Source organism: Miniopterus schreibersii (assembly GCF_964146895.1).
Source record: "Miniopterus schreibersii genome assembly, chromosome: 2".
In the NCBI taxonomy this organism is placed as follows: domain Eukaryota; kingdom Metazoa; phylum Chordata; class Mammalia; order Chiroptera; family Miniopteridae; genus Miniopterus; species Miniopterus schreibersii.
Genome location: NC_138102.1, coordinates 74055741 through 74081291, shown reverse-complemented (window position 1 = coordinate 74081291; position 25551 = coordinate 74055741). Strand labels below are relative to the sequence as shown.

The 25551-nt window shown below is 35.4% G+C and overlaps 1 protein-coding gene across 1 annotated transcript in view; it reads right to left on the bottom strand.

The window, feature by feature from the left end:
* Positions 1-25551, bottom strand: part of COG3 (component of oligomeric golgi complex 3) — a 78265-nt gene that overhangs the window by 38407 nt on the left and 14307 nt on the right. The window contains exons 2-14 of the mRNA XM_081127162.1: positions 23699-23845; positions 21629-21690; positions 20411-20576; positions 19451-19525; positions 18105-18197; positions 17400-17525; positions 16029-16109; positions 14084-14127; positions 12416-12542; positions 11727-11818; positions 10285-10424; positions 8456-8616; positions 1720-1825 (exon numbers count right to left, since the gene is read on the bottom strand). Of these exons, the coding sequence (XP_080983288.1) occupies positions 1720-1825; positions 8456-8616; positions 10285-10424; positions 11727-11818; positions 12416-12542; positions 14084-14127; positions 16029-16109; positions 17400-17525; positions 18105-18197; positions 19451-19525; positions 20411-20576; positions 21629-21690; positions 23699-23845 (1420 nt within the window). The remainder of the gene's footprint in view (positions 1-1719; positions 1826-8455; positions 8617-10284; positions 10425-11726; positions 11819-12415; positions 12543-14083; positions 14128-16028; positions 16110-17399; positions 17526-18104; positions 18198-19450; positions 19526-20410; positions 20577-21628; positions 21691-23698; positions 23846-25551) is intronic.

Genomic DNA, 25551 nt, shown 5'->3' with positions numbered 1-25551 from the left:
CAAGAATGCCAAAGAAACCTAAATCAGTGACAGGTGAGATTTAACATATATGTATGTGGGGTGATCTTATATAACCCAAAGCATCAACCATTCCTCAATCTTTACCTCTAAACCAGTCACCCTCTTTATAGTTCTAGAGTAGCACTGTCCAACAGAAATATAACGTGAGCCATAAATGTGACATTAAAATTCTACATAAAAAAGGTAAAAAGAAACAATTGCAATTAATTTTAATATATTTTATTTCATCTGATATATCCAAAATATCATCACTGTAATATGTAATCAATATAGAAATTACTAATAAGATATTTTCCATTCTTTATTTCCTACTAAGTTTTTTAAATTTGGTGTATATTTTACACACTTGTGGCACATTCAAACTAGCCACATTTCACATATGCAATGGAAAGTGGCTGCCATATTGGACAACATGGTTCTAGATCCATATAACACAGATATGCTCTCTGTTATTCCATATGGACCTTACTCAATCTTCCTTGGCCCCACACCTAGTGTGTCATCAAATTCTGTTGATTCAAACTTCAACCATATCCTTCATCTATACACTTCTCTCCATCCCTGTCACACCATGGTTCAAACCACTGTTCTTTCAAAAGAAACAATCTCCTAACCAGTCTCTACAGTTCTACCAACAATACCTTATTGTAAAACCAGGTATCAGTTAAAGAATAGATTTGGGGGGAGGGGGGAGAAGGGAAAACATACAAGGCCAGGGTTGATAAAATAGAAATGTATTCTAGTCTCTCCAATAACTCTTGAAGAGATTTACTAGGTATATACTAGGACTAAGATACATATTAGAACCAAGATATATACTAGCACCAAGAGAAACAGTAGGACATGGCATGGATTCTATTTCAGAGGACAAAGTTCCAACCTGCTGTGCATCTCTCTTCCTAGCAAGCAAAATAAAATGGCTCTGTCAGATGGGGAATACCCAGGCTGCTTGGCAATCTGGATTTGGGGTACCAACTGTTTATAGAATTGACTCAGAATACTTGATGATGCCCTAAACCTGGGGACTTGGGGGCAGCTGGGGCTCTTTAAAGTCGATGGAGTTTCAGTGTCCCCCACTCCCAGCCTGTGAAGAGCAGTTTTAGTGTGACATTTATGGCTGGGGGGCAGGGAGAAAGGACACCCCATTTCCCATCTAGATTATTGTCTAGGTAACTCAAGAGTACTCAGGGTTATTCTTGGACAAGTTTGCTCCTTGCATACCACAGTCCAAGTTTTCCCATACATTTCCATTATTTTTTACTCCAGTCCCAGGCACTCAATACATTTACATCAAACAACTTGACTTCCCAGAGCAGCCACAGTCTTCCAATCCTGCATGCCATCCTCCACGCTATTCTACCTTAAACAACCTTACTTCACCTGACTTCCTCATCCTCATCCTCATCCTCATAAACACTACAGCTTTCAGACGACACCTCTCACTGAACCCACCTTCCTGCACTCAAATTTCATCTCCCTCATAAACTTTTCCCCTTCATAATTTTGATGCCCCTCTTCCATGGTGCAAGAGTGCCTTGTGCATACCTTTTATATGTCACCACTGAATTATGTCTGTGGCTGGTCAATCTCCCCCCACACTAAAGAGTGGGCTCCACAAAAACACAAGCTGTTTTTCATGCCTGGGATATGACAAGTCCTCAGGAAATAGAAGTTGGAAGTTAAAACATTATAACATACCAGATTTTGTTAGATTATTAGACTCTACTTCTTCTAACCGAACATCTGAAAACGAAGCTTCTGAAGGTACCTTCTTCTGTTCATCTTTTAAACTCTGTGCAATTTGCTATATAGAGAAATCAGAAGGAACATTAAAGAGTAGTTTTCAGCTGTTTGGCAATATGAATATGTTCTTTCTATAAAGTAAAAAAAATATTAATTAATTAATCAATGGACTAATTAAGAGAACTACACCAAAACAACACATGGAAATGAAAAAGTTAAATTAGAGTGTCTCTATTCTTATAAGCACATACATAACCTTTTCTGAACCACTAATTGCAGAACCACTATTGAGAGCTCAAATATACAAGATTCATATAAGAGGCATAATTTTCACTTAAGTTTAGAAAAAAAGTATTCAAATTTCAAATTTCATAAAGAAAACAAGGAAGGGAGGAAGGAATGAGAGAGAGCACAATTCTCTAGATCAGGCTGAGAAACAGACCTAGTCCTCATCATATAGAATCAAGGCAACTCCTGCAAATGGACTATCCATCTGCTCCCTGGAGTTATTATTAGCAATCCCCAGACACCAAAAGATGATTCCTACTATGAGCCTGCAGAATAATAAAAGCTGGATAAAAACCAAATAGTCCCAATATTATATACCCTAACCTACCATACACCTGGATCCCTATAGGGTTGATTTTTACATATTACAAAAAAAAAAAAAAAAGTAGTATACAAATAATTAATATAACTACCCAAGACATAATAAATTTAAATAGAAGTCAGGAGGAAAAAATATAGGTTTAGGAAAACATTCTTAAAACAATAAGGGCATTAAACTAAATAGGCTGGCATATTTAAAACTGTTAGCTTTAAGAGAAACATACCTATCACCACAGCTATCAGTCTAGGCACTGAAACAGGTTAAGTTAAAATGCTGGTGAAGATTTGGAGCAACAGGGATGGGTTGATATACACACATATATTTCTTTGCTGTCATCTGAGAAGTCCCAGAAGCACTAACACCCCATAGCAACAAGTGCACCTAGTACCCAGCTCATGGCTTCTAATATCATTCTCCAATAAAAGGAGACAGAACTCCTTGAAGAAATAGCTGATTCTAGGGCTGAAGCAGGAAACAGTAAAAAAAAAAAAAAAAAAAATGATGAGCCTGGGGTATCTTGTAGTACCAGGAAATAAGAAAGTACTAGAAGGAAGGAAGGAAGGAAGGAAGGAAGGAAGGGAGGGAGGGAGGGAGGGAGGGAGGGAGGGAGGGAGGGAGGGAGGGAGGGAGGGAGGGAGGAAGGAAGGAAGGAAGGAAGGAAGGAAGGAAGGAAGGAAGGAAGAGAAGAGAGGGAAGGAAGGGGAAGAAGAAAGAGAGGGAAGTGAGGGAGGGGAAGGAGGGAGGGAGGGAGGGAGGGAGGGAGGGAGGGAGGGAGGGAGGGAGGGAGGGAGGGAGGGGGACTGCACTCACTGAAAGGACATGTCAAAGCAACATAGGAACCAACTAAAAGAGCGCCCAATGACCAACAGTGGAACTATTTGAGCAACAAAATAAAGTAGCATGGAGTATAATCCAAAATATAAAATGAATATACATGAGTCCATACTGATATCAAGTGATTGAATGAATGAATGAATGAACGAATACAAATCTCCCTTGCAGAAAAATTCCAAATAATTTTTATAGATATTTGGCCCTCAAGGAAGTAGAGCATAACTCACCACTCCTTAAGTAGGCCTGCACACAGAGCTTCCTTCCAAAGAGGACAGTATGGAAAAGGAGGGAAAAGGGTAATGCAACCTGACAACACTACCTCAGCTAGGTGATCAAGGTCAATATCAATAGTAATAAATCAAGTTGACAGTATTTACCCTTGATATGATGTGTTTAAAAGGGTACTTTAACTCTATGATTTTCCTCTAAAAAACCTGTAACACCAATCTAATCATAGGAAAACATCAGACAAATCCCAGTAGAGAGGCACCTATAAAATACTGCACAAATTCTCCTCAAAACTGTTAAAATCATCAAAAACAAGGAATCTGAGAAACTGTCACAGCCAAGAGGAGCCTAAGATATGAAAAATAAATGTAATATGGTATTATAAATGGGATACTGAAGCAGAAAAGGACATTAGATAAAAACTAAGAAAATCTGAATAAACTATGTACTTTAGTTAATACCAATATATTATTACTGGTTCATTAACTGTGTCAAATGTACCATACTAATATAAGATGTTAATTAATAGAGGAAAATAGGTGTGGGTACACTAGAACTCTGTGTAATATCTTCTCAATTTTTCTATAAATCTAAAACTTCTAAAAAATAAAATTTATTTTTAAAAAAGTGAAGAAAATCAGGATATGTGATATCCAGGAGAAGCAGTCTAAACAAAAATAGGGTAACATTTAACAATTTACTAACACAGACTACTACCACTTGATAAAAGGTATACTGATAAACATGAGATACACTTAGAAAGACATAAACTGTAATGTATTTCTCACAGACAGATTTCAGTCTATCACCAATCCTGCTATAAAGCAATGATAATTAAGAAGAATAGTTTATAAACGTGGCAAAACTTAGATTATTTTTTAAAATATGTTAAAAACGTGATGACTCAGCAAAATTATTTCAGGGGATATTTTCAAATTCACTAGCACCAAAATTTCCTTTGGAAGCTTTCAAATAAAATACCAAGCCACTGATAACCTTTATTCTACTGCTTTTTAAAATGTATTTTACTTTAAATATTTTTCAAACAAACTAGATCAAGTAGTTTGTTTTAATCAGTGAGGAAATAGTTACATTCTTATAGGTTAAGGGAACCTGAAAGGACAACCCCCTTCATATTAAATTTTAATACAGAAAAGCAGACCATCAAAACTCACCTTTACTAACAAGCTAAATGTCTTATTTTTTTAAAATAATAAATAGCTCAAACTCATAGAAAGAGAAAATAGATAGGTGGTTGCCGGGGTGGGGGGTGGAAGATGGAGAAAATGAGGGAACGTAGTTAAAGGGTACAATCTTCCAGTAATAAGATAAATAAGTTCTGGGGATCTAATGTACAGCATGTGACTATAATTAACAATGCTGTATTTTTTTTTTTTAATCCTCACCCGAGGATATTTTTTCCATTGCTTTTCAGAGAGAGTGGAAGGGAGAGAGAGGGAGAGAGAGAAACATCGATGTGAGAAAGACACATCGATTGTTGCCTCCTGCACCCACCCCAACTGGGGCAAGGGATTGAGCCTGCAACCAAGGCATGTGCCCTTGGCCAGAATCAAACTTGGGATCCTTCAGTCCTTGGGCCAACACTCTCACCACTGAACCAAACCCGCTAGGGCAATACTGTATTTTATATTTTGAAGTTGTTAAGATAAATTTTAAGAGTTCTCACCACACACAAAAAAAATATTTGTTGCCTGGCCGGGCGTGGCTCAGCGGTTGAGTGTAGACCTAGGATCCAGGCAATCGGGGTTCAATTCCCAGTCAGGGCACATGCCCGGGTTGCGGGCTCGATCAATGACTCTCTCATCATTGATGTTTCTGTCTCTCTCTCCGTCTCCCTTCCTCTCTCTAAAATCAATAAAGATATGTTTAAAATATATATATATATTTGTTACTGTGTGAGGTGATGGATGTGTTAACTAACCTTATTGTGGTAAACATTTCACAATGCATACATATAGCAAATAAGTAGGTTGTACACCTTAAACTTATGCAATGTTATATGTCAATTATATCTCAATAAAGCTGGAAAACATTAAAAATTAAAAACTTTAACTGATGGGTTGGATATTTTACTCATTGACTTTCAGTCAAATGTTATGCTTTTAAATATTTCAAAGGTTAAACAATAACAGTCACTATCTACTGTACGACTACAAAGCTAAGTGCTTTCTAGCCATTGTCTCTACTTTCACAACCCTCCATGGTCAGTATGGTTATACCTATTTTACAAAAAATGAAACATACTCATAGCAGCTAAGTAACAGATACTGACAGAGCTAGAATTTGAACCTAGATCTATCTGACTCTACAGTTTCCCCTCCCATGCCACGCAAATGGCAACCTTACATGGGCAAAATCTCTAGTCTAAAGAGATTAGCTTGTAATTTAAAATCTTCAGATCAACAGTGACAGTAATCTGATTGTACAGGGTGGGGCACAAGTAGGTTTGCAGTTGTTCATATGGAAAATAACACAATAATAAATACTAATACAAGAATAAACTGTTTTGTGTATTCACAACAGTAAACCTACTTTTGCCCCATCCTGTATATCTTAGTAGGATATATTCTAAGGACAAAGAGAAGTACAAAAATCTTGATTTTATTTTTGATTGCTTCAATTTATTGCCTTATTATCATTATCAATGCTTAAATAGTTCATAATTGGCCATGAAGTGCCTCCTGAGTCTTTTGGGATGACCCTAATAGTCTACTGGTAGCTTTTTGTTTTCTGGTATAACAAGATGTTGTAGATTCATCTTTTTTTTTTTTTTAATGTATTTTTATTGTTGAAAGTATTACCGATATCCTCTTTATTCCCCACTGGCCCTCTCCACCCAGCATCCGCCCCCCTCCCCAAAATCTTGAATTTAGTAAGTTTGTTGTTAGTTATGATGTCAGTGGTGAAATTCTGAAACTGTTTTTTTGTGCATGTTATAACTTTGAGCATATGAATAAACATGCAAAGTACTGGAAATCAGGGTTTTTTTCTGAGAGAAGGGAGATACTGTTACAGAATGGTGAAAATGAGGAAGAACCTTATGGAACTAGATTTGAATTGGAGGTTTCCATATGAATTCATAATATTTAAAAATATTTTTTTCTACCTCTGGCCTGTAAAAGAAGTTGGAAGTAATGACATTCACTGCTAGCAATGAAAACACCCAACACTCCGATCTTTGTTTCTTAAATACCACTCTCCTCCCTCTTAAGGGAACCAAAGCTTCTTGGAGGAACAGCTCCAAGTCTAGGCTAGTCTAGGTCTAGACTAGAGCAAGGAATGTAAAAGGCGAGTACCTGGATCATCTTGTAAAAGAAAGCAAAGAAGTCTAGAATGACCAAGATGAAAAGAAAGAAGACTCAAATTACTGAAATCAGATATAAAAGACAAAACATTAACACTGACCTTACAGAAATAAAAAAATGTAAATACAACAATGATGAACTATATGCCAACAAATTAAATAACTTAGATGAAATGGAAAAATTCCTAGAAAGACATAAACTACTGAAACTGACTCAAGAAACAGATAATCTGAATAGACCTATAACAAGTGAAAAGTTTGAACTAATACTTTTAAAAATTTCCCACAAAGAAAAGTCTAGGTCCAGATTGCTTCATCACTGAATTCCACTAAACATTTAAAGAATTACTACCACTAGTCTATACAAACTCATCCAAAAAAATAAAAGAACTTATTTTATGAGGTCAATATTACCCTGGTATCAAAAGCAGACAAGAACATAAAGAGAAAACAGAACTACTGACCTGTATCTCATAACTAAGAATGTAAAAATCTTCAACAAATTCTAGCAAACCAAATCCAGAAACAAATAAAATAAAAAGAATTATATATCACAAGTGAAATGTATCCCAGAAATGCAAGCTTGGTTTGACTTCCAAAAATCAATTAATGTATCATATCAACCGAAAAAAAATCACCAGATCAGCCGAACAGACACAGAAAAAGCACTTGACAAAAACCACACCATTTTGTATTAAAAACACTCAGCAAACTAGGAAAAGATGGAAACCTCCTCAACCTGATAAAGGGCCTATATGAAAAACCCACAGCTAACATTATAATTAACAGAGAAAAACTAATGCTTTACCCCTAAGATCAGGAATAGGATAAGAATGTCTGTTCTCACCCAGCCGGCATGGCTCAGTGGTTGAGCATCAACCTATGAACCATTAGGTCACAGTTCAATTCCTGGTCAGGACACATGCCCAGGCTGAGGGCTGGATCCCCAGCTGGGGGCATGCAGGAGGCAGCCAATCAATCAATGGCTCTCTGTCATCACTGATGTTTCTATCTATCTCTCTCACTCTCCCTTCTTCTCTCTGAAATCAATAAATATATATATTTTTTAAAAGAATGTCTGTTCTCACCACTTCTATTCAACATTGTACTGGAGGTTCTAGTCAGGGCAATTAGAAAAGAGAAAGAAATGAAAGGGATCACGATTGGAAAGGAAAAAATAAAACTGTATTTATAGGCAACATGACCATATATACACACAAACAGAGAGACATATATATTCCTAAGGAATCCACTAAAAAACTATTAGAACTAATAAGCTAGTCTGGCAAGGTTGCAAAATACAAGATCAACATATAAAAATCAAATATATTTCTGATGCACTCTCCCTCCTGGGAGCACTCCCATGCCTTTCCCTTCCCTCCTTCTTCTTGCCTAACAGGCGTGCAGCTCCTAAACTCTAAGGGTCCCCATGAGACTTACAACCAGGGAATACATATTTCCTGGAAGGGGGAGAGAAACGAATAGAATGTTTATTAAATACAACTTGAAAGAGAGACAACCTAACAAATTATTCCTATTCAATTTTTTTACATTTTATTTCCTATGATTTTGTGGCAAGTTTATCTTGATTTTACATTTTGAGTAAGAATTAAAAACAAAAATTCTACTTTAACTAGTATAAATCACTTAAAAGTTATGAGGAGGTGGGGACAAGATCAGTAAGGAGAACCTACCTCCATCATTACTAACTTATCAGGATATGCCAGATCTCCAGGAGCTGGCTTGTAGCCAGTGATATCAGTCTGAATGTAGATGTGGGTTCGATAGACGAGCCGCTCTTGTACATCCTCCAACATCTGCTTTACTCCAGCTGCAAATGCCCCTAGTTGTTCAGCTGATTAAAAAAAAAAAATCATCCATTCCTTTAGATTTACAAAAATACTTTCTTTTAACAAGAAAATATATTACTAAATTGTCTAGTAACAGTATGAACCATTTTTGCTTCATGGACTGTAGTGCATATGTATTCTATTTCAGTAAGACTCAGTGATCTTAGAAAAATTTAATAAATGTCTTTCGATTTCCTCAAATTTACAATTGGGAAATAACATCTTCTTCCTGGGGCTCTGTGAAATTATTTCTATTATTAATATGTATGAATAATAAAATCTGACTTCTAAAGTACTTTGTGCTTTTTAAGTTATCTCAGACAGCTTCAGACAAATCCTGAGAGATAACTAAGGCAGCTTATTAACTGGGTTAGCATCCCCATTTTACAAATAAATTGAGTCCCACAGATATTAAATGACTTGTTAATATTTTCACAAAGAAAATTGATTAAAAAATAAAAAGAGATATGATTTTATATAGAATTTATTCATTTCTAAGATGTCGTCAATGTTAAGACACATCAGTAATTCAGTAACAGCTTTCTAATGACTGGGGAGTTGAAGACACTATACAATCACATAAAAATTCACATTAATTTCTTTTAAATCATTTTTAATTCAGAAGCATTAAAATGTGAGAAAATGCCCTCCTTAATTTCAAATGCAAAAAAGAAACTGCAAAACTGTTATTCTCTGGAGCATTTGATCTTGCTCCCCAGCTTATGTCATCAGCTTGGCTCAAATAAACACAAAAGTTCAAAAATAATGAGAAACTGTATGTTTTTGAATAAACTAAATGCAGTAGAATAAGATACTTTGGAAGAGTAACAAACCTATAGTATCTCCTAAGGAAAGTCAAATCATTTCTGCCAGTAAAATAATTACTTGAAAGGTATTTTTTAAAGGTACCTAAGTACCATCAGGAAAATTGTTTTCTATGACAATCAAATCAAATATTGAGGAGTGTATCACATGGATAAAGCAAATCTGTTTTAGGGAATTGCTTTTCTTTGTCATTTCAAAAAACATTATTACTATGTATGTATGCTGAAATAATTCCTGTTTTTTAATCAGGAGTATACAATATAGTCAATTCTTTATGTATTCTGGTAAGTGTACTAGAAATAACTAATCATCTGTTCTCTCTGAATTTCAAGATGCCAAAAAGAAAAGTAAGTATAATTATTTTATTACTAATTTTGCCCAGATTTTAAAATGCTTTCCCGACCCAGCCGGGCACGGCTCAGCAGTTGAGCATCCACCTATTATCCAGGAGATTGCCGTTCAATTCCCGGTCAGGGCACATGCCAGGGATTGCAGGCTCAATCCTCAGTGGGGAGCATGTAGGAGGCAGCTGATCAATGACTCTCTCATCATTGATGTTTCTGTCTCTCTCTCTCTTCCTCTCCCTTCCTCTCTCCGAAATCAATAAAGACATATTATTAAAAATTTAAATTAAATAAAATAAAATGCTTTCCCCATTTTATTTACACATGTAGTCACAGATTAAGGTGCATCTTGATTCAAAAAGAGACGAGGCATCAACCCAGGTTTCAAAAATATTAAATCTGTGGTGGGATAGGGGGGAATAAAAGCTGATCTTTTTCAAATTCACTGAGCCACAGATATAATTTAAAAGACCTCTGAAATTATCACTTCTACTTATCATTTACCATTGTTCTGTACATGATCTTCAAGCACCTCATTTTTAAGAATCCCACAAAGTTCCGAAAGTGTCTCTAGGTGAATAACATGAATGATCAACGGCCTGAAGACATCATACAATGACACACACAGTTTCTCCAAAAGTTCACTAAAATAAAAAAATAAAACATGGTTTAGTAGCAATCTTTCCAGTTTAAAAGGCATCTTTGATTTCTCCCAGCCAATAAACATAGTAAAAATCTACTAGAAAACAGTATAGGGGACACTTTATAATGAAGAGTGAAAGGCTGAAAGTAATTCTGTAAAGTGTTGTTTTAAAAGCCAAGAATCAATAAATAATCAGTAATCAATTCAAATTAGCTGCCCCCAGCCAAATGTCAATTTATTACAACTTTTATTTATTTCAGTAATAACTCTGTATATGTACCTTCAAAAACAATAAAAAGTATTTCAGTATACTTAATTATCCTTCTATATTCTACATTTCTGTGAATCAAATGGCAACATTTTCCCCAGGAAAGCTAAGTTCTTGATCACTTACAGATTTAGATAAACAAATCTCAAAGTACTCTTGACATATAAGCATTTTGACAAAAATACTTGAAAAGAAAAAGTTATGTTGTCTATATTCTTCATATTGTCAAAAGTATTCTTCTATATCCCTTATTTCATCAAAAGTGATCAACCCAACCAAAACGGTAAGATACATTTGTCTCTTCCCCATTATAAGGGTAATAGTCTTGGAATCTTTATAAATGCCCAAATTGCCAATAAAAAGAAAACGAAAGTTAACAGTGGATCTGAAAGACACTTTGAGAAAAAAATTTTAAAGGATATTAAATAGTATGTATTCTTAACTGTTTTTTGTTAGTTAGAATCACAGAATTTTTCAACTGGAAGGACTTATTATACTTGGTGGAGATAAAGGGATCTAGATCCCAAGACTTAGTTCTCTATATAGGATTCTCACTTATTATACCATACTGTCTCCATAATTATATTATGAACAATACGAAAGCATGTTGCCCTTTAAATTACACATGTATTTACAATAAACAAACATTGACCCACTCAACAATACTCACACACCCACAAAAGTTAAAACACTGCATATAACTTAAAAATACTCCTATGAACAGAACAGATTCAATGACATGGAAGCATAGATCAGACTGATGAATGTCAGAAGGATGGAGGAGAGCAGGTGGGTAGAGGGGGAGAGAGTAATCAAAGAATTTATATGCATATATGCACAACTCAAGGACACAAACAATGGTGGGAAGAGGGGCTGGGGGCGGGGGGGGGGGGGGAGACGGGATGGAATGGGTCATTGGGGAGAAAAAGGGACATCTGTAATATTTTTAACAAAAACAACAAAAAAGAATACTCCTATAATAAGTCATTATAATCATTAGCAAATTAAATCTTAAAAATAAGTTAAACTACCTACTCTAATTTTGATGTTGGTTTTGTGAAAAATTCATTGTAAAGTTGGTGTTCATCCTGACACACATGGACCATAAAGGCACAGCCACTGCGAATCTGCAAGAAACAAATATACACCACCTACAGTTAAAGACACACAACAATTCTAGCATTCATGAAATCAAGCAAATATTTTATTTGGAAAGAGATTATGCATATACATTCATAAAACAACATACTGAAGCACAAAAAATGGTTGGTTTTCAATGGTTTACTGCATAATGTGAACATGGTGATTTTTATTTTCTTTGTCTGCATTATTTTCTAAACTTTTGACAAGGAAAATAAATCCCTTTTCTAGCTGAATGGGGGTAGTTAAAAAAAGAATCTTTATTTTTCTATAGCATAAATTAAAATCACACTAAATAAGGAAGTACTTCTGCAACAAAAGCTAAGATAAATCCACAAACCTTGAAACTTCATCTTTCAAGGAACAATACATGTTTGTGAATCATCATACCTCAAAAAATAGATCAAAAGGAGATTCTTTTGCCAAAATGCTAATTACTAAACTAGATTTGTCATAACTGAAAGAAAAATTATTTAAGTTTGTTGATATGGAAACTAAAACTTATTTAGCCAAATACAGCTTCTAGGTTATCAAAATATTTCAGAGGAAGGTTTAACATTAAACCAAAACAAGCAGAAACTTACCAAGGCACAATGATCTCTGTTATTCTGGCTGGTTAACTCTGTTACAGTACGAGTAATACTAGGGCCCAAAAGGAGCTCCCGCTGATCAAGGTAACACTGGTGGATGTCGTTTAGCAGTTGTTGGTATCTGATGAAAAGCAAATGAGATGAGAGTATAAACTTATGATTTCAGATATGTAAATTATATCTGATCTTAAGTCCCAGCATAGGTTGCCAAATCTCTAAAGCTATATGATCACCTCTCATTTGCCCACATTAAATATTAAAAATGTTTATGTATGCATATAAAAAGACACACTAGCCCTAGCCAGCTTGGCTCAGTGGCTAGAGTGTCAGCCCACGGACTGCAGAGTCCCAGATTCCATTCCCAGCCAAGGGCACGTGCCTGGGTTGTAGGCTCGATCACCAGCCCCAGTCCAGACACGTGCGGGAGGCAGCCAGTGGGTATGTCTCTCTCACATCGATGTTTCCCTTTCTCTCTCTCTCCTGTTCTCTTCCCCTCCCTCCCTCCCTTGCACTCTCTCTGAAAATCAATGGAAAAAAATACCCTCAGGTGAGGATTAAAAAACAGCCACCACAAAAAAACACACATAATAAACCACGGTGCCAAATTCTCTAACTTTGGAGTTTAAACCTTTATTTATTTATTTATTTATTTATTTACTTATTTATTTATTTATTTTAAATATGTCTTTACTGATTTCAGAGAGAGGAAGGGAAGAGATAAAAAAAATCAGTGATGAAAGAGTCATTGATTGGCTGCCTCCTGCAGGCCCCCCACTGGGGACAGAGCTCACAGCCCAGGCATGTGCCCTAACAAGGTATCGAACCTCAATCTCCTGGATCATAGGTTGATACTCAACCAATGAGCCATGCCAGCCAGGCTATTTTTTTTTTTTTTTTAATTCTCTCCCAAGTATATTTTTTCCCTTGCTTTTCAGAGTGGGAGGGAGAAAGAGAGAGACAGGAACATCAACGTGAGAGAGACATCGACTGGTTGCCTCCCGCATGCGCCCCAACCTGGATCAGGAATGGAGCCTGCAACCCAGGTACGTGCCCTTGACGGGGAATCGAACCTGGGACCCTTCAGTCAAAGGCTGACGCCCTAAGCACTGAGCCAAACCAGCCAGGGCTAAACCTTTATTTTTTAATGAAAGATTTATCTTCCAAGAGTAGACATCTTACATCTACCCAAACGAAAAGAAAATCCTGCTATAGGAAAAAAGAAATGCCTTGCTGAAATGTACAGCATGGCAGTTATAGTTAATGATATTACCTACATTGCATATTTGAAAGTTGCTGAGAGTAAATCTTAAAAGTTCTCATCACAAGAAAAATATAATTTTGTAACTAAGCATGGTAACGGATATTAACTAGACTTACAGTGGTGATCATATTGAATCACTACGTTGTATGCCTGAAACTAGTAAGTTGCATGTCATTACTCCTCAGTAAAAATAAGTAAATAAGCAAACAAACAGAGAGAGATGACTTGCACACTCACTACATCAGGTCTATAACCTTGCTCCCCAAAATAAGTCATATACTATAAGAAGAAGCTTGCATAGCATGCAAGGTAATTGCTCAGAAAATATCTCGGACATAATAGGTGGGGGAAATGTACTTCAAGAAGGTAATATGGAAACTAAAGAAATTCTAGGTACTCACTCAGGTGTTTTTTCAGATCGCTGTTCTATTTGTTCAATAAGAGTCTGCAGAATAAAAAAAAAATTAAAAATCCATCTATTTTAGTTATGGACTCTTAACTACTTTCTGATTATAACATATGCTATTAGAAAAATCTGTAAATACAAAGAGGTTGAAATATAAAAATATTTAATACCACAAAATAATCAGTTAATATTTTAGAATATTCTTTCAGTTTTTTTGTACACACTATATAGTTACTATATATTTTTTTCTGTTGTTGTTGTTAATCCTCACCTGAGGATATTTTTTCCCATTGTTTTTTAGAGAGCATGGAAGGGAGGGAGGGGAGAGAGAGAGAGAGAGAGAAACATCGATGTGGGAGAGACACATCAATTGATTGCCTCCCCCCCTCACCCCAACTGGGGCCCAGGATCGAACTTGCAACCCAGATATGTACCCTTGACGCTTCAGTATGCAGGCCAATGCTACAATCACTGAGCCACATCAATCAGGGCTATATTTTAATTTTTACACAAAACTGGAAATTATATTACATATTCATCTTTATAATCTGTTTTTGAAAAATTAACATTATTTCAAAAGATTTTCCTATTATTAAATAATGCTCGATGTCAGATGAAAATATAAAGCCTTAGCATAATGCCTGGGTACCTAGGAAACACTCAATGAATCATCATTATAAATATTATTTAAAACATTTGTTTAAATAACTACATAATATCCCCTTGCGTAGATGTACCATAAATCAACCATTCTTCTACTCTTGGGCATCTTGGCTGTTTCTTTTTTTTTTTTTTTTTTTAATATATCTTTATTGATTTCAGAGAAAGGAAGGGAGAGGGAGAGAGAGAGAGAGAGAAACATCAATGATGAGAGTCATTGATCTGCTGCCTCCTGCACGGCCCCTACTGGTGATTGAGCCTGCAACCCGGGCATGTGCCCTGACTGGGAATTGAACTGCCATCTCCTGGATCCTAGGTCAATGATCAACCACTGAGCCACACCCAGCCGGGCATCTTGGCTGTTTCTTAAGAATAATAGCCCAGTGGTTAAGACCTCTGGGCCTAGAGAAAAACTGGAGGGTGTGATTGCCAGCTTCCCAATAGCTGTTTTGACCCCAGGAGAGCTGGTTCACTTCTCTGAGATTCCACTTTCTATCATATAAAGCTGGTATAATAACAGTTACCTACTTCCCAGTTGGGAACCTCCAACACTGGGTCATAAGAGATAAATATTTTTATAGGCTTCTGATTCATACTCCTAAAATGTTTTTGAGAAAGAAATTGCTTCACATCCCTATCAGCAGTATTGCCTGTCTCACTAAATCCTCAAAAGCACTATTACAGCCCAGCCAGGCATGGCTCAGCGGTTGAGCGTCGACCTAGGATCCAGGCGATCGGGGTTAGAATCCCAGTCAGGGCACATGCCCAAGTTGTGGGCTCGATCAATGACTCTCTCATCGTTGATGTTTCTATCTCTCCCTCTCCTTTCCTCTCTCTGAAATCAATAAAGATATATTTAAAAAAAAAAAAAAGCACTATTACACGTTGATCTCCCAGTTTCTAACAGACAAAAAAATGCCACCTAACCTTAAATTGAATGTATTCTCCACTGAAGCTAAACATGAGTTCATATTTATTAACCATTTGTATTTTCTATAAGTAATCAATCCCCTCAAGTCCACTATAAATCTGAGTCATTTAAGCTCAATTATCTCCTTCATCTAGAAACATTCCCTAAGAATCTTAGAGGGCGTTTCCTGCTCGGTGGTCTTAAGGTGCCTCTGAGATAATGTAATGTAATGTGGAAGGACAATGCTTAACTTTCTTTCACTCATGTTCATATTCCTGGTATAAGCAAAGGGCCTAACATATAATAGTACTTCAAAGGGGCTGGCTAAATAAATTTCATAGCAATATTCTATTTATGTCAACAGACTTACTCTGACTTTGGGGGCAGCAGTTCGAAATTTCACATAAAATAGTGTGAAGGCGTTGTCTGCATTAGGTACAGATGAAGGATCCTAAAGAAACATGGGGGAGGATAGGGAAGGAAGATAATTAGCAAACAAATAAGTATTCAGAAAATGTGATGCACACCATTTCAAATAACTACTGCTTGGCCTACACACCAACCAAAAGCTTAGAGAGAAAAATCTCAAAGAGAGATTAATATTATTATATTGCTACAAATGAGAAATAATTATGAAGAACTGTCATCTCTCACCTCTTATCATTAAAACTTATCCCATGTTACATGAATTTTGGAGGTAAACAGGCCTGAATTCAGCTTCATGCTCAGTCATTTACTGAGAGTAAGACATTGACCAAATTACTTAACCTCTCTGAGATTCCAAGCGTCCATTTAAAGGTGATAACCTATACTCATAAAGTTATTACGTGGCTCAATAGTAAAGCACTATACATAGTAGGTAGTAGTACTTATTAGGTATTAGTTTCCTAAACTTATTAAAAGTTTTACAAAATAGAAAAATTATATAGTCTGACTGTTATGTCAGCCAAGAGCAATGTGAACAGTAAAAATGCAACCCAAAAATCAGTGGCTTTGAACTGAAGCTCAGAAGATATTCAATGTTGTTTAGAAAAACTTAAAAAATAAAATGTATAATCTTTATGGTTTTATTTTCTTAGCAAAGAAATGTGCTCAATGACCATCCTAGCAAGTTCCACTCTTATTTTCTAACCTAACACTCTAATTTCCCACCTAGCATCTACTACAATATGCAAATGACTGATTTGTTTCCTTCTTTACTGATTATTTATCCTGAATATAATAAGCTCCATGAGGGCAGGGACCTTGCTAGCTCCTTTTCACTACTGTATAATTCCTAGTGCAATGCAAAGCATTTAGGAGGTGCTCAATGAAAATATATTTGCTCTGCATAGAAAACTTAATTATTCACCACATGTAAAGAAAAAATTTCAAATTACCCATCATATGTAATCTCACCACTCAGACAGAACCACTTTTATTATTTCAGTGTATCTCCTTCCAGTATTTTCATAAAAATATAAGAAAATGTTTTAAGTGACGAACAGTTTGAATCTGATATTATTTCATTAGAATCGAATAGTTCCCACAGTTACACATTCTTTGAAAAATAAGACTTTGATGGACAGATACAATACAACCACTTTTCCTATTATAAATAAAACTGCAATGCATATTCTTATTTAACAAAAGGTAAAAAAAATTTGGGATTTACTAAGTACTACTCTCAGGCTAACATTACAGAAGATAAATGAATAAAAAAACAAAGCAAGCAAACCAAAAACCTCACCAGTTAACTCACCCTTTTTAATAACTGATTTGTGAGGTTCTGTAGTATGTTCACAGTGTATGTCTTCATGAGGTGCAAAGCTTTAGAAAGACATTGCTTAAACTTCAGTAAATATACAGGATAATCTTTAAAATTTGGCTGTAAAGAAAAAGGAAAGATTAACAAAGAGGAAACAAACATTGACAAAGCAAACTTTCAATGAAAACCAAAATGTCCTTTAGTAAAGCTAAATATAAAATTCAAAAGGTCTTATGCAGACTGAAAGTTCCATGAAGACAAATACTGTGATTATCTTGGTCACAGCCAAGTTCCCTGTGCCTGGAACAAAGTAGGGGCTCAATAAATACTTGACTTCAAGGCTAATATGTCAGGCTCACATGGAAAAGAATATGAGTTGGGGGAAATAAATGCAGCTAAAAATCCTTGAGGAATAATACCTAGCACAACAGGAATTCAATAGCCTAAAATTCACTCATCCTTTTAGGTGGGACAAAGTTGTTTCAGTCAGGACCTCATTCTACTCCAGGGGCTGCCTCAGCAGCTGAAAGTACTTTTTATTTCACTATCAGCAATGACTAAGATTTTACCACAGTTTTTCTTCAAGTACATTAGAGATATATTTTTCCCTTCATAAGAAATAATTATTTTACAGTCTAAGAAGCAAATTAACAGGGATGTTAAGGTTTCTTTAAAAATATACAGAAATACATGACTTACATGGGATGAGATATATGTTATACAATCATCTAACTTGGCCAGCATAGGTATAAATCCTTCACTATTCACAGACAATGTAGGAGAATTCAATTTCTTTAAGGGAAAAGAAAAAAAATATTAATTTATAAAAAGTATACTGGTAAAAAATGATAATTATGTATAAGAATTAGCATATCTCCCTTTAGGATATATAACACAGTTATACTAATATCTTTACATCTTGAGTGACAAAAATATCCTCAAATTAGCCCATGTGTAACAATAAAGGACAACTAAAAAAGAATAGTGATTGAATTCAGTTCATTCCTAATGAGCTTTAATGGAGCTCTTGATGAATTGGCAAATATTTTATTATTTCATTGTACAACGTTATATTAAAATAACTCATCAAGTACCTAAACTTCCCATTTCCTAGTACTTTACAACATACATAAATTTTCTATTTTCAAACACTGGCTATTTTCCCAAGGTTAAAGGATTAACTAGTAATCAGTCATACTCTGTTTAGCAGTCATACTATGAAAGTAAAATATAACACATAGAAGTAAAATATAAGTAAGCATATAAGTAATAATACTAATATAAGCATAAATATAGGTAATATATGAGCATGAAATTTAACACTTAATATATAAGATTATATACTAAAATATAAAGTAATATAATATACAATATTTAACATAAAAATATAATATAAATATAATATGTATAAAATATAAGTAAAACCAGCCAATTATTTCTTATCTCAATATACAAATAGCTTGGCAATGATCTATTTCCCATTGCATTCCATTGTTAACTGGCTACTAGGTTTACTTCTATTTCTTTAGTAAATTATAATTATGATTAATTTAATATTTTAATAACATGATGTGCATATAGTTATGATTAATTTATGAACCAGAAATATCATTTACACCGCAGTCTTTATTGAGACTATTACTTTGGGATACAAGTATGCATTAGGATGACTATACTTTTCCTCACACTAAATATGAAATTAGTTTTTTTTTTAATTTTTATTATTGTAGTTCAAGCACAGCAAGATTTAAAATTTAATATTTCTTCTTATAATCTTCTTCACAGCTTACAAATAAGATACTATAAGAGGTAACCAACAAAGAGATTTATTAACAATAATACAATTTAAACAAAACTATTACTTAAATCATATTTGAAAAAATTTGAACTGGTAATGGTATGTCCATTGGCCACAAATAGGAATACTTTCAGCAAGCAAACTATTAAGTTAAAATATCACTCCAGCCAATTTATAGGTTTAATATCATACTCAGAAAGGGAAATATAAAGTCACTAACTTTACAAAAAGTAAAAAAAATGCTTACTGTGTTAATAGTTTCCAATTCATTAAAATAGGAAAGCTTTTGTTGAATGTTTTCAGCCAGATCAACAAGTTCCGACTTGCATTTTATAAAAGAGAAAAATCAGTTATTGTGACAACATAAAAATCAACATTCCAGTCTCAAAATTACACTGAATTGATATAAAATTTCAGAATAATGCTCAGAGATTTTTATAATCATGGACTGAAATAAGTGATGATTATCACAGTAAATTATCTATCATCTTACAAAATAATAAATAATTGCCTTTTTAAAAACAACACACATAGAGAAAACTCTGATATAATCATAGTAATGAAAATAGTCTATCTTTAAGTCACAGTTTAAGCACAACCTACATCAGTTCATCCTTTCTTAAACCTCACCATTACCACAATCACTATGCTTGTTTCAAAAGCATCCATGATAAAGAGCAAAAGGAGCAAACTACTATATCCTCTTCACTCTGAGATTATACTGAGCCCTAACAGCTCAAAATACAGGAAAGCTTGTCCTTGCCCCATTCACATAAGCTTATTTAAAATGAAAGAAGGCTGTCAATGTAATATTTTGCATGCTCAGCACAGGGCCTCATACAGAGTAGTGTTCAATATGAGAGACTTGGCCGGTGTGCTCAGTGGTTAGAGCGTCTGCCCTCAGACCAAAGGATCGCAGGTTCAATTCCTGGTCAAGGGCACATACCTCAGTTGCCGGTTCCCCGTCCCTGATGGGGGCACATGTGGGAGGCAATCAATTGTCTCTCTCAAGTTGATATTTCTCTTCCCCCCCACCCTTCCCTCTCTTCCACTCTCTCTAGAAATCAATGGGAAAAGTATCCTCGGGTGAAGATTAAAAAAAATATACAGCTGGAGAAACTAAGGAAACTAGAATTAAACAGTAGTCATCTATTTTAAAATTAAATAGTAAATATAATCACTGACCCTCTCTCCTACTCCAAATTACCTGTTCTTTTAGGAGTTGTTCACAGGCTTCATGTAGGGTTCCTGTCTTATTGGACACAAAAAGATACTGTTTCTGCAATGATTCCAGATGCTGAAGAGCATTGTTTACATCATTCAATATAGCATCACACTGCTCCTGAAACCCAGACAAGTAATCCCTCATCTGTCTAGAAAACAGAACCAAAAGGGGATTGGAAATAATATTTTCCCCCAATAAGCATAGAAAATAAACAACAAAGTCTTACTTTTCCCCAAACGCTTGAATTTCAGGAGTAAAGTCAGGCCTATTCACTACAGTTCATTATTTTCAGAAATGTACCAAAAGCTATGTTACAAACTGTTTTAATACTTAAGAAGGAAAACTACTGAAACTAAAAGTAACAACAAAGGGAATCAGCCATGAAGCCATAAACTGGCTTTTCACATGTAAGGCAATAATCACCAGCTTAACTTTCAAAGTCTGGGACACAAGGGCCATCCCAAGGTGCCAAGTAGGTCAATCCTTCAGGTCACTTCCACCTTTCAAAGATAGTGTGATGTGATGGGAATAATTCTGGACTCAGAATTAGAAGACCTAAGTCCAAATCCCAGCTCTGCCCAAGTCTCCATGACATTAGGCAAGTTACTTAATATTTTCAGGCCTCAGTCTGCTTATTTGTAAAATGATAATAATATTACCTTTCCTCACAGAGCTACTATAAAGATTAAATGGAATCATACATCAAGGAGCCTAACATAATGCTTAGCAATTACAGTTACTTATTAAATGCAAATGCTCAAGCCATGGTCCCCAAATCAGCCAGAAACTATACACCACCATTTCTCCCATGCTATCAATTATACACAAAGAGAACAACATAGTTACACCCTAGAAGCTAGGTGGCCATCCATAAAGTCTCTTGGATCTCTCCTTCTGAAGAAAGGCAACAAACACCTCTTAGAGTTCCTGTAAAATTTCCACTTGAACACAAACCTTTCTAGAGTTATCTAAAAACCAGTATCTGCACCCCCTAACTTATTAATTACAATGTAACTTTTTTTTAATTACACAACTTCTAATACCGGTTGACCCAAATCCTCTCCCTGGCTATTTTTAAAGGAAATATTGCTGTTGGAGTTTTCCTTGTACCTTAATTTTGTGTAGAGACACAGATTAGAAGATGCTTCAGATGACTGTGACTAAAAATTAGGATAGCCAACAAATGCAAGAGTCACATACCTATATTTAGTTTCTTCATCCTGATCCATCTGAGTTTGTAGCTTTGCAAACCATGAGAAAAACTGGAAAAATAAAGAATATTATACTGTCAACAAAACTAAAATAGACAAAATGAAAAGTGGCTACACGCTAAACACCAAGTCAAAAGGCTAACACTAATTCTTATTGTTTGGGGCTCAGACATTAATAACTGGTTTTAAACCAGGAGATAATCTAACAGCATAGTCAATATCTACATGCTAGTAAAAGCAAAGGATATTAAAAACAATGGGCCCACGGACAACAGTGTGGTGATTGCCAGGGAGAGGGAGGAGTGGGGGGAGATGGAGGAGGGTATATGGGAGATAAATGGTGATGGACAGACGACTTGGGGTGGTAAACACAGTGTACAGCTGATGTGTTATGGAACTGTGCACCTGAAACCTGTATAATTTTGTTAATAAGTATTACCCCAATAAATTCAATAAAAAGGGGGGGGGGGAAATGGGCCATTTTCAGAGTTAACTTAAAAAGAGTATTAAAGATATAATACATAAGAAATATTTCTTCCTGAGAACCTAAAGCCTATTTGCTAGTTTGCCAAATTTGAGTAGGTAACATTGGGCTTTGATCAATGTATATAGTGGGAATTATGAGAATATAAACTCATAAATAATACAGCAGACTGGTTTAAGAACATAGACTCATATCGGCTAAACCTAGGTTTGAATTATGAACCTGTATTATGAAAATATCTATTATTAAAAAGAGATGGGGGAGGCTGACCTTAAACAAGCATGAAGGAACTGTTGGGCCAATGGAAATGTTTTATATCTTGATCATAATGGTAGTTACACAGGTATAGACACTTTTCAAAACTCATCAAGCTGTACAATTAAAATGATTACATTTTACTGTATATAAATTATAACTCAATATGTTAGAGTTTTCTAAATTTAAAGAAAGATATACGAGTGCAAACTTAATCCAGAAAAAAATTTTTAATAGTCCAAATAAGTTCACAGACCTGGTGCAAGATTATCTTTTATAATCCACAAGTGGGATTTGAAGTCAAAGTATGCTTTATCTCTCATGATGCTAAGCTTGACAAGTACCTTGGCTATCGTTTACTGACCACTGATTATGTGCCTGCCATATACTGTATTTACATGCATTATTTTATTTAATTCTCACAAAAATCCTATGACATAGGTATATAATTGTTTACTCATAAGGAAACGAAAGACCTAAGAAGATACAGTAATTTTCCTAAGCTCATAGGATGGTAAGTGACATAGGTGACTTTCAGATCCAGGGCCTGACTCACTTCGCAGCACTGCTTCCCTTGACTTACTATACATGCAACTCAGAACATTTGCTTTATATTTTACTCCATAAATGCCTCAGTTTTGATTCTTCACAGGACAGAAAGAGGAGCAAAGGAAGTGGCAGAAGAAACTATTGTACATTTAGGTTTATAATCAGGAATAAGCAAAAACCAAGAGAAGATTACAGAGGCTACATTACTAAAAGTAGCTATAAGAGAATATTTAGGTTTTAAAAAAAATTACCTAGCAATGGGCAGAGAAGGGTAGGGTATGTGTATGTATCTGTGTATGCATGTGCACACAAACAGCATGCTGGGGGGGGGGGGGACATAACATAGATAGACATACACTGGGGAAAGTCAGAAGTGCATAAAATATTAAAACCTTAGTAAGTATAATAATCTATCAACATCTGAACTTGAAATATCATATTTTTATCTGTATTGCAAATATAATTGGGCAAAAGGTTCAATGAAAATACCTAATAGCCACAACTAACACAAAATCAAAAATGTTCTAAGATTTTGTTAACTATAGGGTGGGGCAAAAGTAGGTTTACAGTTGTGAGTATGAGAAACAATTCTTGTATTATTATTTATTAATTATTGTATTATTTTCCATAGGAACAACTCTAAACCTACTTCTGTCCCACCCTGTATAGTTTCAAATGTTCAAAACTTTTCATTAGGACCTTTTTTATTAGCCCTTATCGAGACATTTAAAATAAATAATCAAACATCTTAGAAACAATATTGCGACTCACCTGCTGTGCAGTTTCTATTTTTTCTTCTTCCATTTCTAATGAAATGAAACCATTCAAGAGAATGTCTTCTGTAGATTCAGGCACTATTGAAGTCTGTGCAATGGGCAGCGAGTGGGATGTTAAACTGCACAAGTCTTCAATTGGGAGCTTGAAAAAGAAGAGCCACAAAGATATTTAAATAACTTGAAAATTCTCTTAACTCAAGACTGGTATTACACCTCAGTTGTTTTGAAAGAGAAATGAATGTTTCCTATCAAATCATTTGAGGTTAATAAATGCCATGTAATGCTAACATTTATAACTAGGCTCTCTCTATAGTAATGCTAGTCTCAAAACGTAAACATGACACTGATATCCCTCCATTAGTAAAGTATGGTTTTTGAATCACCTTTCTAATACTGGTGGTGAATCTGTGCTAATCCACACATATTTTCTTACTTGAACCTCCTGTCAACTAGCACCCAAGGCAAAACCTGTGTGCCTTTGAAAGTAGCTTGTCCTCCCCATTATCTAACCCAAAAGCCTAACCTCATTAACACCAACCAACAGAAAACAAATCACACCCAAGAATTAAGTACCAATAAATATTAACTCCTTCTAATATTTCCACCACTAGCACACTTCACCCTCACCTGCCTGCTGACAAATTTTGAAATTATAATTAAACAGAATTTCAGAGTGTCCCAACAGTTTCAGAAGAGCCCCACCTACAAGGCCTCATTTTGATGCCATCAGATCTATAATACTCTGTAGTTCTCCACTGCTACTAAAGACAGTCCAGTGTTAACTGACCTGTAGTCATACCAACAGCTATTTTTAGACCTAACAGAAAGGGAGTGTGGATGCTGGGGAAGTTGTTAAAGGGCCTAATTGTTTTCTTTCAATTCCAGTTTTCAGCTCTTAGGGCATGACATTTAAGGTCCAGCAATATAAAATCTTGATCCAAGGTCTTAGGAAATTGCCTTCCTATACTTCTAGATATAGAAATTTCATCTGAAGACAGTATTTTCTCTTTAAAGGTAAAATAAACTAGATGCAAAATACACCATCACTAATTTAAAAATAGCCCTTTAGCCCTGGCCGGTATAGCTCAGTTGGTTGGAGCGTTGTCCCATACACAGAAAGGTGGACACATACCCAGATTTCGGGTTCGATCCCCAGTCAGGGCATGTGAGGGAGGCAACTGATCAATGTTTCACTCTCACATTGCTATTTTTCTCTCTCTCTCTCCCTCTCTACTCCTCTCTCTCTAAAAAAATCAATAAAAGCATGTCCTTGACTGAGAATTTTTTAAAAATACAACTCTTTAAATATAGGGGTTTTTGTACCTGGGTTCAAGTAAGGTTACATCTTCTTGTACAGTAAATAACATTATAGTACAGCCTGATTTGAACCTTGCTCCTGCTCATTTATAAGCTATGTGACAACGGGCAAGTCACTTTCTGCTTCTAATCCTCAATTTCTTCACTATAAAATAGGATCTACATCATCTATGTCATAAGAGCATTGTGAAAAAAAGTAAACACAGGTGTGGGAAAACAGGCTTCTAAGGCTGCTGGGAAGCTGCAGACAAAAAAAAAGTGTCAGGTAAGCTCCTCGATCTGCTTTCTCCCCATAAATGAGTCTGACTCAAGAGCCAAGAGGGGCTAGATGTATGCTGGATTAAGGGCATAATTTGTTCATGTAAACTCTTCCTGAATGGTGATATAATCCTTGAGTATAAAAGGACTGTGGTGCAGTAAGAATTAAATTTCTCAAATCCAGTGAGACTCTATCTTGAGTTTAAACTGTCACCAGCAAGGGTTGTGGAGGACAGAGGAAGCTGTGCCGAGATAAGTCGCATCTGCTCACAC